General features: G+C 38.1%; 1 protein-coding gene across 1 annotated transcript in view; it reads right to left on the bottom strand.

Annotated features, from left to right (window-relative positions):
• Window positions 1–944, bottom strand: part of TRHR (thyrotropin releasing hormone receptor) — a 145,044-nt gene extending 144,100 nt beyond the window's left edge. Inside the window, 1 exon segment of the mRNA XM_053715926.1 lies at window positions 919–944. Coding sequence (XP_053571901.1) covers window positions 919–944 — 26 coding nt within the window.
• Window positions 945–13,780: the final 12,836 nt, after the last annotated feature.

Genomic DNA, 13,780 nt, shown 5'->3' with positions numbered 1-13,780 from the left:
AACCTTTTTTTTTGCCGTGGCACACTTTTTTACATTAAAAAATCCCGTGGCACACCACCATCCCAAAATTTTAAAAAAAATCACACATTGTAGCCTAATACAGCATATATATATATATACACATACACACAAACACACACATACTGTATGTATTGTGCTGTTATGCCATGCCTCCTACAAACTACCCCTGCACTGGGAGTAAAAAACAAGCAAAGTTTAAAAAATATGTCACACTGTTGTCAGTCTGCCGTGGCACACCTGGGGATCTCTCACGGCACACTAGTGTGCCACGGCACACTGGTTGAAAAACACTGCATCAGGCTATGCTCGTATAATGAGTTGAGAGTAAACTGTTTTCACTCTAGCAGTAACTTGATGAGCACAAAAATCCAAAGTAAGAATATTGTGTGCGTGTTCATGTAGTCACCCATAGAAGTCAATGGAGAAAAAAAAAACATCCCACTCTTGCGCAAACACGATTGCATATTCTCCTTTGCGCTAACCAGATCGCATACTCTAATATGCGCAAACCCAACATGAACATATGAATATTGCATAACTATAATTTTACATGTTTTCATATATATGTCTATATTTGTGTACATATGTGTTTATAGGTGTCTATATGATGTAAATACATATATTATATATATATATATATATATATATATATATATATATATATATATATATATATATATATATATATATATAGATGTATAGCTTCCTGCTCATGATCTTCCTTAATCCTCCTCTCTTGTTACCTCCTCACATTCCTGTCTACAGGACTTCTCCAAACTATTTTGTTGAACTCTCTGCCTCGCTCCACAAGACCCTCCTCTAGTTTTCAAAGTTTCAAGTGCTCCCTAAAGACTCTACTCTTCAGGGATACATACAATTACACTAATCTATTCTTACCTCAATTCCTCTCCTCCTTTTGTCATCCCGTTAAACCCCCTTAGCATATAAACCTACAAGCCCAGCTATTTTATATATCACCATCATGATAGCTGATTTACAACATTGCAACTCTTGGCAGGGCCCACTACCCATTTGTCTTCCATTAATGCTACCTTTGCATATTATATATATGTTTATAGCACTGCAGAATCTGTTGGCGCGCTACAAATAACTGATAATAATAATAATATTTTTTTTTTAAATCCGCCATTTACACATAAACGTGTTTTTTTCTGTAGAGACACTCACACAAATCACACCTTGTTTCTTTAAGCAGACCAAGCCCTTTTAGAAAACAACTTGCAGTTGCAGAAATATCGACATGATTTTTTTTCTTTAATTTTCTATAGCATACATCTGTATTGGACTATAAATACTTAGAGCTAGATTACGAGTGGAGCACTATTTATCACTTCCATTCGTGTGTTAACTCTGCTAGAAGTAAGCTTTTTGTGCGCGTCAGGTATCGCTCATTTTACAAGTTGAAAGTAAAAAGTTTTTGCCCGCTCGCTAACCGGACCCCTACAAAAGGCCAACCTTGAAATATCACAACCGCATTAACATATTCCCCCTCAGACTTCATTGGAGCGCGAAAAGTGGGGAAAAAATGAAATGCCCAACAAGTCTTGCAAACCTCATTACATTTTTTCAAGTTCACTAACCTAACATGACATATTAATATTTCACATTCCAATGTCCTTCACGTAGCTCTACTTGACTGCAAAGGGTTCCAATGCACTTATAAATATCTCTCTCTCTATATATATATTTAGACAGTGTTATTATGAATGTGACAGTACTTTTAAATGTAATTTTAGCGTGTTTTGTGCAACTTTTTATTCGAGCGTAAGAGTTAACCAGGGCTCTGCAGTTGCGCTATTCCGACGGGTGTTAATTTCAATTGCGCTAAAACTAACGCATTTACTTTCAACCTGTAATACACGGCTATTTCTGTCACGTGCAAACAGCCATGATAAACCCCAGATCGCTTTTACGCAACAGTTAGAGCGCCACTCGTAATATATCCATTAGTATTCTATACATAGATTTTTTTAAAAAATAAGTAATTTAGTCAGTGAAAAAGGAACCATATAATGATTCTCCTGTATAGCCTCTCCCCTGTTTATGACACACCACGCCCTGCTCACATAGCCTTTGTCCCCCACATAACTCCCATGACCAATCATGGTCATTCTGTTATGATTCCGCCCTTGGAATACCTGTGACTCAACCCATGAGTCTTCATGATTTTTCCTAATCTTCTGAGTTTTCGATTAGATCTGGAAAATGTTGAGATGTATGTACAAGTGCAAAAAATAATTTTCTATAGAATTTCACAAAAAATCCTTTAAACATTAACATTATTTTTATGCATGCCTAGGACACCCCAAGTTCTCTATCAATGTGAGTTTGATATACAGGTAATACTACACAAAGTGTAATTCTAAGAAGGTTTATGGGTAAAGAAAGAAGATTGAGCAACTTGGTATCACACACACACATACATATATACAGACACACAAACACACACGCAACACATAATACCTCCTTAATGTATTGGAATTAAATAATGTAATATGCTGAAATAAGGGTTATATTTAGGAAATAATTTATACATACACATACATACACACAGACACACATTCATATACATTCACAGACACACAAACACACACACACATACATAGACACACACACATACATTTACAGACACACAAGCACATACTTTATATATTTAAAGCCTAGTGAACAAATAAGTATGTTTGTTCCTGTGCAGATAAAAAAACAGCAAAGAAATAAGTGGGAGAGATGTCACTAATACTGAACCAATATATATATATATGCTAGATGTATATAGGCATATAGGTTTCTTAAGAACTCTCCAAAAGCACACACAGGCTCAACCAGCAGAGCGACCAGAAAAATTACCTCCAAGTGCACAAAGTCAACTTGTAATTGTAAGTGGCATCATGTATAGGTAAGTACAGTGGGGTAAAAAAGTATTTAGTCAGCCATCAATTGTGCAAGTTCTCCCACTTAAGAAGATGAGAGAGGCCTGTAATTTTCATCATAGGTATACCTCAACTATGAGAGACAAAATGTGGAAACAAATCCAGACAATCACATTGTCTGATTTGGAAAGAATTTATTTGCATATTATGGTGGAAAATAAGTATTTGGTCAATATCAAAAGTTCATCTCAATACTTTGTTATATATCCTTTGTTGGCAATGACAGAGGTCAAAAGTTTTCTGTAAGTCTTCACAAGGTTGTCACACACTGTTGCTGGTATGTTGGCCCATTCCTGCATGCAGATCTCCTCTAGAGCAGTGATGTTTTGGGGCTGTCGCTGGGCAACACAGACTTTCAACTCCCTCCTAAGGTTTTCTATGGGGTTGAGATCTGGAGACTGGCTACGCCACTCCAGGACCTTGAAAAGCTTCTTACGAAGTCACTCCTTTGTTGCCCGGGCGGTGTGTTTGGGATCATTGTCATGCTGAAAGACCTAGCCACGTTTCATCTTCAATGCCCTTGCTGATGGAAGGAGGTTTGCACTCAAAATCTCACGATACATGGCCCCATTCATTCTTTCATGTACATGGATCAGTCGTCCTGTTCCCTTTGCAGAGAAACAGCCCCAAAGCATGATGTTGCCACCCCCATGCTTCACAGTAGGTATGGTGTTCTTTGGTTGCCACTCAGCATTCTCTCTCCTCCAAACACGACAAGTTGTTTTTCTACCAAACAGTTCTACTTTGATTTCATCTGACCATATGACATTCTCCCAATCCGCTTCTGGATCATCCAAATACTTCAGACGAGCCCTGACATGTACTGGTTTAAGCAGAGGGACACGTCTGGCACTGCAGGATCTGAGTTGACCAGGACACTGTAACATATATTTATGTGGAAAATCCTGTGACGCCTGTGTTCCACCATCTCCCAAAGGTGCACAAGTCTCTAATTAATGTCAAAGGTCGCCTCATTGTTAGCTGCATCAGATCTCTCTTTGAGCATTTGTCCCAGTGGTTGGACATGATATTACAACCATTCGTAGAGGCACTACCCAGTTATCTCAAAGATACCAAACACTTTGTTATTCTAATGAGGGACCTACAATGGAGGGACGGTGTATATAGATGGGCTACCATCGATGTTACTGCCCTGTACTCCTCCATTCCCCATGATAGAGGTATGGAGGCTGTAGCCTTTTTCCTCAGAGAGTGGTCCGATCTTTCGGCCGAATTTCAAGTTTACATTTTACGTGTGTTAAGGTTTCTTCTCACACACAACTTTTTTGAATTCAAAGGTACCTTTTATCTCCAGAGATGTGGGACAGCGATGGGGGCGAAGTTTGCCCCCTCCTATGCCAACCTTTTTATGGGTTGGTGGGAGCTGTCCCACATCTTTGAAGATAACAATGCCCATAAGAACAATATAATATTCTATCGTCGCTTTATAGACGATTTGATTATGGTTTGGGAAGGAAACGAGATTGAACTTGTGGAGTTTGTCCATAATATCAATGCCAATGATGTAGGTATTCAATTTACCTTTGAAACCTATTTGAAATTCATAAATTTTCTTGATATCACACTAACTGGTACAGAAGGGGGACAAGTCACCACCTGTCTCTACAGAAAGCCTATCTCGGGCAACTCCTTATTACATGCTTCAAGTTGCCACCCTAAATATATACCTTACGCTATTGCGAAGGGACAGTTTATTAGGGTTAAGAGAAATTGCTCAGAAGAGGTGTACCGTAAAGTACAGATGGAGGATGTTTGCGGGCGTTTGGCAAAAAGAGGCTATCCCCGCAAGGCAATTAAAAAAGCGTACTGTGAGGTTAGTAGATGTGATAGAGCAGAACTCCTGAAGGAGAAAAATAAAAAGATGACAACTAAAGCAGGAGTAACTTTTGTTACAGATTTCAGTTCTCAATATGATGAAGTGTGTAACATTGTAAAACACCACTTCAATATGCTTATTGCTGACAATAGACTTATCAATTGTTTGCAGGAAGGCCTAAGGTGCTCATATCGTAGGAATCGCACACTGGGCAATATACTATCCCTGACTGTATTGAGGAGGCCAATATCCCAGGGTAGTGCATGGTTAGTGAGCAAAGGATCCTTTAGGTGTGACAGCTCCAGATGTGGAGCTTGTGAATACCTAACTATTTCCGATCACTTTGGATCTACTGTAACTGGAAAAACATATGAGGTGAATTTTTGTTTAAACTGCACATCAACGTATGTTGTGTATTGTATAACATGCACTAGTTGTGGAAAAAAATATGTTGGGCTCACCTCCAGGGACATTAGATCCAGAGTGAGATAACATCTATCCACCATTTGCGTGGGCAAAGTTACCACACCCCTAGTGAACCATTTTGCTAGGACACATAATAAGGACTTTTCTTGCTTTTCATGGCAACCAATTGACATGATACCGCGACCCCGGAGAGGGGGTGACAGAGAGATTATGCTTCAAAAGAGAGAGATGCTGTGGATCTTTAAGCTGGAAACCAGGGTTCCTCAGTGTCTAAACTCTGAATTTGACCTTATAAACTACTGGGAATAGGGAGCCCTGGTCTACTGTCCAGCCAGATCTGCAGCATATTTCTAGTTATATTTAAATACTTCCATGACATATATCTCTAACATTTTTATGTTTTGTTGTTTAAGGGATAGTGTATCTATCCTTCTATTAACGTCATACACACTATACATAATGTTGTGTCCCCGAGTTTGTACTACACTATATATATTTTATATCTTATGTATATTGGCCATAGGCATGACCTGGCCTGTTATGTACTTATAGGGGACCCTAATCATTATTAATAATATTAATAATAACAATAATAATGATACTAATACTGTCATTGTTATTTAAGAAAATTATTGTCACAATTGTGCATTACCAGTATTGGGTGCAGGTGTTCTTTGCACCAATTCCCCATGGTGTATTTGGGTATATTTATTATTGATGCATTGTCGTTCTTTCATTCTAATCTTCACTCTCATCTTTTTGTACATACATTCTTTAATTTGCCATTTATACACATTAATTATGTCATATACATGTGTTTTGTCACATTCTATATATATATTGTAGTACTGATGGAACGTACCAGCTCAGCCTGTCTCACTGAAAACAATCAAGCAGTCCTTACATACATATATATATATACACATTCTATATATATGTTCCTTTATATTTATATTTATACTTATATTGTACTATCTGTTATGTATACTATATTGAATAATCTGCTTATAGTGTGTGCTGTTATTGAGTATAATTAGTAAACTCTCTTACTATATATATATATATATATATATATATATAGTTATATTCTATATATATTTCTATATATATTTCTTTCATACACTTCTTATTGTACAACCATGTGCAATACAATTGTTTTGCAGTCTGTATACATACACATATACTACACTATACAAATCAACAAGATTAGTCTCTATCTTTCATATACATCATCATTTGATATTTCACTTTATTCTCATTTGTGTTCCTAGTTTTTACATTGTGTTGGTTTTAACCAATAATGTTTAACTTACCTGTGTATACAATTAAACACCTGGGACTGGAAAAGCGTATGCTATGACTACAGTGTATAATGCTGAAATGCTATGCCTGCCAGCCCTGAGGTGTTCATGCATCTCATTTGTATAGCTACTTGATCCTGATTTTATATGAATCAAATAAACGCTATGTTTTAATTTAGCTTCTTACTGGATACTCTTTAATTCCATGTTTGGCAAGCTCTGTTCCTTGTGCAGACTCACAATGAAAACTTGATACTTTAATACTTTTAAGGAAAACAACCTCTTCAACCTATTCTGCTGAAGCACTCTTGAATGCTTTTATCCACCACAAAGGATTAACATCAGCAAAAAGATAACACAAAATTGATTTGAGAAATGCGATTTTTTTTACTTTGAGTGGTTATATATTTTACAACTGAAGTTCTTAGGTATTTAAACAGAAAACAATCACAAGCCTTGCTTTTTAACCTTCTTCTGTAAATGCTGTTTTCACATTCTTTTGGGTTTTGAGTGCTGCACACAATTGGCTGAAATTTTGTAATTCAATTCAGTGTCATATAAAGAAAAAAAAATGAAATTCCATGTAAACAAAAATAAGCAAATACATTTTTATAAAGATAGATAGAGATAGACAAACATGACTAGACAGGCTATGAGTGGCAGAGCTTGATTGCTTATTTAACAAAGGTCTGTTGGACCTGATCCGACATGTGTGGAGCAGGTCCGACCAGACCTTCTCGCTGAATGCGGTGAGCACTATAACGCTCTCCGTATTCAGCATTGGCACCAGCAACTCTTGTGAGCTGCCTGGTGCAACGCCACCTCCCAGTGCCAGATTGTGCAGCCCAATCGGTAAACCAGCAAGGGGGTGTCAATCAACCCCATCGTACTCGATTGGGTTGAATTGTAGTGAGTCTCTGTCCTCCTCCTGCAGAGCAGTGGACGGTTATGGAGCAGTGGTCTTTAGACCGCTGCTCCATAACTTGGGGTTTCTGGTGAGTTTGAAGGCTAGCCAGAAACATTGGTTTGGGAAGCTCCATACGGAGCATGATAGATATGCCCATACTCTGATTGTATTCAATCTTTGTCTATCAAAATGGATTGGAATGAAAAGGAATCCAAAAATCTGATCTGAGCTGTGTGAGATGCAAACGTTTACGAGATGCAATGGGGCTTATAATTGGAAAAGAAGTAGAACATCTTTGTGATAGCCATTTTATACTCTATCTTCTCTTTTTGGTATTTACACATTAGGATATTTTCTAAATACTGACATCAAGCTACAAAATAGGGAGAGCTTTTACACCTGTTTACTAAGGAATTAGTAAATGCTTGTGTTTTTCCTTTTAATCCTACATAAATATTTCTTTTATACCACAATATTTTACTTTAGGGGATTATTAATTATGTCAAATGTTTGTGGTCCTGTCCTGTTATTATTTCAAAATGCTGTGGTCTTGTCTTGAGTAGGCAAACACCTAAATGATGATATGATACTGCTTTCCCCTTTTTATGTTTACATTTTTTTTTTAATTTAGTTTTACACATTTTATAAGTTGCTTTTACATTGAAGTATGCATATCACATTTTCAAACGAATACAAAGTGGAACAAATTTCCAAAGAAATAATTTATGAAATTGTGGAGCTCAAAGATTCATAAACTTAACAATAGTTCTCTGCAACTATGATGTAATACAAATTAGGTGCTATTACAGGCCTACCACAGCTATGTAAGGAAGGGAAGACTCCGGCATCAGAGCATGTCTGACCACCACCCTCGACCATGTATGTAGGGTGAGCTCGAGAGTGAAGGGTGTTGGGGGGGTTTACTGGGTTGTGATGTTCTTTTGTCCCAAAAGATTGCGTCTAAATCACTCCAGCCTCCTATTTCTGCCTCTAGCTGAGGGCCAAAGCACATCTTTTGACTTCTGTAGGATCATCTTATCCTGTGCTATTCTAGCTGCTTTGTAGTAGTCCACTAAATTTGGGCCTCCTATGCCACCTAGCGATTTGTATCTATGTATTATGATTTCGTCACCCTTGCGATTTGGCTCCCCCTAATAAAGAAATTATAGCGTTCTCCACTTTAGGGAAGTCTTGTCTTATCTGTTTAAAAAGAGGGGGTGTAGTTGGATTTATATAATAGGTGAGTTTGCACTGGTAGGGTGTATCGTTAAGTATTTGAGCGTATGTTTCATCATTTAAAGTCAAAATTGAATTTTAATAGTTTTTGAGTTTGTAGGGGAATAGCAACAGGCAAGGCCTCGCATTTGTCTGCAGTTATCTTAAATCCTGAAATCGTTGAAAATATGTCTAGGATCCAGTAAAGGTTGGGAGCTAAATAAGTGGCTTAGTTATAGTCAGTATGTTATCCCGCAAACAGTATGAGTTTATATTCCGAGTTTGCCTACAGGGACTCCTGTCTGGGTGTGATCTAATCCTGGCTGCCAATGGGTTCGATACACAGGGAAAGAGGAGTGGTGAGAGGGGGCAACCCTGTCTCGTGCCGTTTAATATTGGGAAACTTTTGGATTTATAGCCCGCTGAGGCTACCTGGGCATTTGGGGAGGAATATATTGCCTGTAGGGGCTGTAATAAATTTACAGTCAAAGCCCATTCTCCTGAGGGGTAGTGAACATATACCCCAGTCGATTCTTTCAAATGCCTTCTCCGCATACAGTGATAGGAGCAGTGAAGGCGTCCATGTCTCATCTAAGTAGTGTATTTGGTTAGTCACCCTTCTAATATTGTCTGGGCCTCCATATTTTTTATAAATCCCACCTGATCAGGATGCACCAGCTGGGGCATAATTACTTTAAGGCAATTTGCCATGATTTTTGTGACAATTTTCAGGTCCTGATTTATCAGAGTCGGCGGTAATTTTGACAAAGTTTTGTGATTTCTGTCTGGTTTGGGGATTACCTCACGATTTTAGCATCTAAGAGTTCTGGTGGAACAGGGTTGCCCTCCATAATGTAATTGCATAATTTAGTAAGGTGAGGAACTAGTGTAGACCCAAATAGTTTATAATATTCCCCTGGGAATCCGTCTGGGCATGCTGCTTTACCCGTTTTAAAATCTCAAAGTGCTCCTATTACCTCTGTGGCTGATACTGGGACAATTAAGGGTTTACTTGTGCTCCTCAGATATGGTTTATAGGGGAGAATTTGTAAAACATTCTATAGTGAGGGTCTCTGTTACTGTGTTGTGCACGACTTTATCTCCATTGTATAAGTTCCTGTAATAGTTAGCGAATGTATTGACTATTTCTTGTGGGTGTGAGGTTGTGTTGCCTTGGGTTGTTTCTATTATAGGGATAAACTGAGGCTCTACATCTCTCCCAGAATTTTATAAGCCATGAATTTATCTGGCTTATTAGCTAAATAAAATACCGGTATTTCAATCTTTGAATAGCTCCGGTTGCTTGAGAATTAATTATTTCGCTGTACAACTATGCTAAATGGTTTTTGTATTTCTTACTTTGTATTGCTTTTTCTTTTATAAGTAACCCCCTAAGTACTACCTTGTGTGTTACCCAGGTATTTATTGGATTAACGTGGAGTCAGTGTTGATTCTCCAGTATTCCATTAATGCTTGCAGGTATGTTTGTGTGCCTGAGGGTTCCTAAGGTATGTAGGGTCAAATGTCCATGTCCTACTCTGTAATGGGCCTCTCAGTCCGTCTATTTGAAAAGAAACAATAGAGTGGTCTGACCATACACATGCATGTATATTGGAATTCCGTATTAAGGGTTGAAGGGCCTGACTAACATATTTATAGTCCAGCCTTATGTATGAATTATGTGCTGCTGAGTAAAATGTAGTATCTGTAGTTGCTCCGTATATTGTGTCCCATGTTTCGATCAAAGAGGTGGGGCATCAGATATTCCTGGATTGATTTAATCAGTTGGTTATGTCGGAGTTGTTTGTTTGTTAGTGAGTTATTGGGCTTTGGTTTATAACGGGGTCATGGTATATTAAAATCTCCCGCCAAGATAATCTTGGTCTGGGACCATTGTGTCAATAGTTGAGCTATATGTTGGAAAAATGTGTGTTGGTTCTCATTGGGAGCGGAAAACATTACAAAGTTGTGATGTCTGTGTCTAGAATTCGGCCTTTAACTACCAGGTATCTCCCCTCCGGGTCCTCAATTAGTATATTCATGTTGTGAAGTTAATGGGGGAGTGGATTAAAATAGAGACTCCTCTTTTCTTGGTGGGTGCCGTAGTATGAAAGTGAGAGTGGTGAAGTGTCTCGCCCAATATCTTGGAATATTAGCTTTAAGGAGGGTAAAAACAACAGATTAGCTTGTAGAGAAGTATATTGGGACATTGCTATCTTACGTTTAACATCAGTGTTCAGCCTCCTGACATTATGGGAAATTAGATTTATCTTAGGGATCATTAATAAATATTAATATGTGTGTTGGTAGTATGTGATCTGGTACCTTCTGGTTCATATTCCTACCCCTTGTCTGAATCCCTGTAGGGTGGTGCTATCCTTGTCAATAAACATTGCAGTGTTGTCACTAAAACGAAGAGAAAGACTGGAAGAAAAACAACATATGTATGGAAAAACAAATAACAGGTCCCTATTTTTGGGACAACCAACTAGAGAATAACATTGTATCAACAAACAAATATTCAATATTCAACATTACGAGGGAGTGAAAACGCCTCCCCAGCTCACATATTGAAATAGACTTAACAGCTACTAGGGAGAGTTCCACTGTGGCCAATATTGTGATGTGATTATTTAACTCAAAGGTACTGTATTGGGCAGTAAATGCAATTATTGCACGTTTCAATTTTCTCTCTGTTTCCTCGGGTATCTTAACACCTTATAGAGTCATTAGTTCCCGAACTTTTGCGCCAAAAGGATTCTTATTCCTACTCTATCCTTTTTCCTGAGATTCTAGGATCCATTTCCTCGGCATTCTTTTGTTTTTTGTCTTTGTAGCTAGTTTTTCTGCCATGTAACTTGGTGTTTGGGCTGATCTGGTGTAGTTCTAGCAACAGGAAGAGGCTCTAATGAAGGTAGTGGTGGTATTTCCAGGTTCAAGACTTTACATATTTCAGGAATGTCCTCCTGTTCGTTGATAGTTATTGTTATCTTGTATTGTATCTGCTGTTTCCAGAGCAGTGATGTGAGGGGTCGTAAGACACTTCTGCGTTGTAAAGTCTGTAAACTTAAGTCTTGGTAAAACTGGATCACATTCCCCTGGAACTTAAAAAGTGGGGGTTTTTCCTGGAAGCTTGTAATATTTTTCTTTATCTGGAAAAAAGGTTATCCTAATTACTACATCTCTGGGGGGAAGCCTGTTCTTTGACTTCGCTTTTAAGGCTCTGTGAGCCCTTTCCACATGGAAGACATAGTCAGCCGATGTTCCTGTGATCTGATTAAAGAGTTGGATAGATATGCTGGTAATCTTTATTAGTCACTTCTTCAGGGACTCCCTTTAACCTGAGGTTGTTCCTTCCTGCTCCTATTTTCAAGATCTTTGCTTCCCTTTTTAAAGGGACTGAATCCTGAACCATTAATGTTTCTATGATAATCTCACCACGCTATACAATTCTGTTAAAATTATCCACGTAGTCTAAGGGGTTAATTTATTAATGTGCGAGCGAACATCACACAATGTAGCGTATCATGTCCGCTGCACATCTATAAATGCCGACAGCATATGCTGTCGTCATTTATCATTGCAGCAGCAGTTCTTGTGAACTGCTGGTGCAATGCCACTAGCAGGGAGTGTCAATCAACCCGATCATATTCGATTGGGTTGATTTTCTGTCCACCGCCTCAGAGCAGGCGGACAGGTTTATGGAGCAGCGTTCTTGAAGGCTCACCAGAAACACGGGGCATCAAATTCCATACGGAGACACCCGCAGTGTCTAACGGCTAGATTTGGAGTTTTGTCGGTAATGACCCGAAAAACTAACGCCCGCGTTTTTACTGGCCGCACCATAAAAATAACTCTGGTATCGAGAGTCCACATAAAGGCTGCGTTAGGCTCCAAAAAAGGAGCGTAGAGCAATTTTTAACGCAGCTTCAACTCTCGATACCAGAGTTGCTTACGGACGCGGCCAGCCTCAAAAACGTGCTCGTGCACGATTCTCCCATAGGAAACAATGGGGCTGTTTGAGCTGAAAAAAAAAACTTAACACCTGCAAAAAAGCCGCGTTCAGCTCCTAACGCAGCCCCATTGTTTTGCTATGCGGTAACCCTTTCCGACGTCTGCACTTAACACTCTAACATGTCCTCCCCGAGTCTAAACACCCCTAACCTTACACTTATTAACCCCTAATCTGCCAGCCCCCTGCTATTGCTGACCCCTGCATATTATTTTTAACCCCTAACTTCTGCCGCTCCGTAAACCGCCGCTACTTACATTATCCTTATGTACCCCTAATCTGCTGCCCCTAACACCGCCGACCCCTATATTATATTATTAACCCCTAATCTGCCCCCCACAACGTCGCCTCCACCTGCCTACACTTATTAACCCCTAATCTGCCGAGCGGACCGCACCGCTATTATAATAAAGTTATTAACCCCTAATCCGCCTCACTAACCCTATCATAAATAGTATTAACCCCTAATCTGCCCTCCCTAACATCGCCGACACCTAACTTCAAACATTAACCCCTAATCTGCCGACCGAATCTCGCCGCTATTCTAATAAATGTATTAACCCCTAAAGCTAAGTCTAACCCTAATACTAACACCCCCCTAAGTTAAATATAATTGAAATCTAACGAAATGAATTAACTCTTATTAAATAAATTATTCATATTTAAAGCTAAATACTTACCTGTAAAATAAATCCTAATATAGCTACAATATAAATTATAATTATATTATAGCTATTTTAGGATTTATATTTATTTTACAGGTAACTTTGTATTTATTTTAACCAGGTACAATAGCTATTAAATAGTTAAGAACTATTTAATAGCTAAAATAGTTAAAATAATTACAAATTTACCTGTAAAAGAAATCCTAACCTAAGTTACAAATAAACCTAACACTAGACTATCAATAAATTAATTAAATAAACTACCTACAATTACCTACAATTAACCTAACACTACACTATCAATAAATTAATTAAATACAATTGCTACAAATAAATACAATTAAATAAACTAGCTAAAGTACAAAAAATAAAAAGAACTAAGTTACAAAAAATAAAAAAATATTTACAAACATAAGAAAAATATTACAACAATTTTAAACTAATT

This window comes from Bombina bombina, chromosome 5, assembly GCF_027579735.1.
Source record: "Bombina bombina isolate aBomBom1 chromosome 5, aBomBom1.pri, whole genome shotgun sequence".
NCBI classification, from domain to species: Eukaryota; Metazoa; Chordata; class Amphibia; order Anura; family Bombinatoridae; genus Bombina; species Bombina bombina.
The sequence above is the reverse complement of the archived record's forward strand: the minus strand, read 5'-3'. Positions and strand labels throughout refer to the sequence as shown.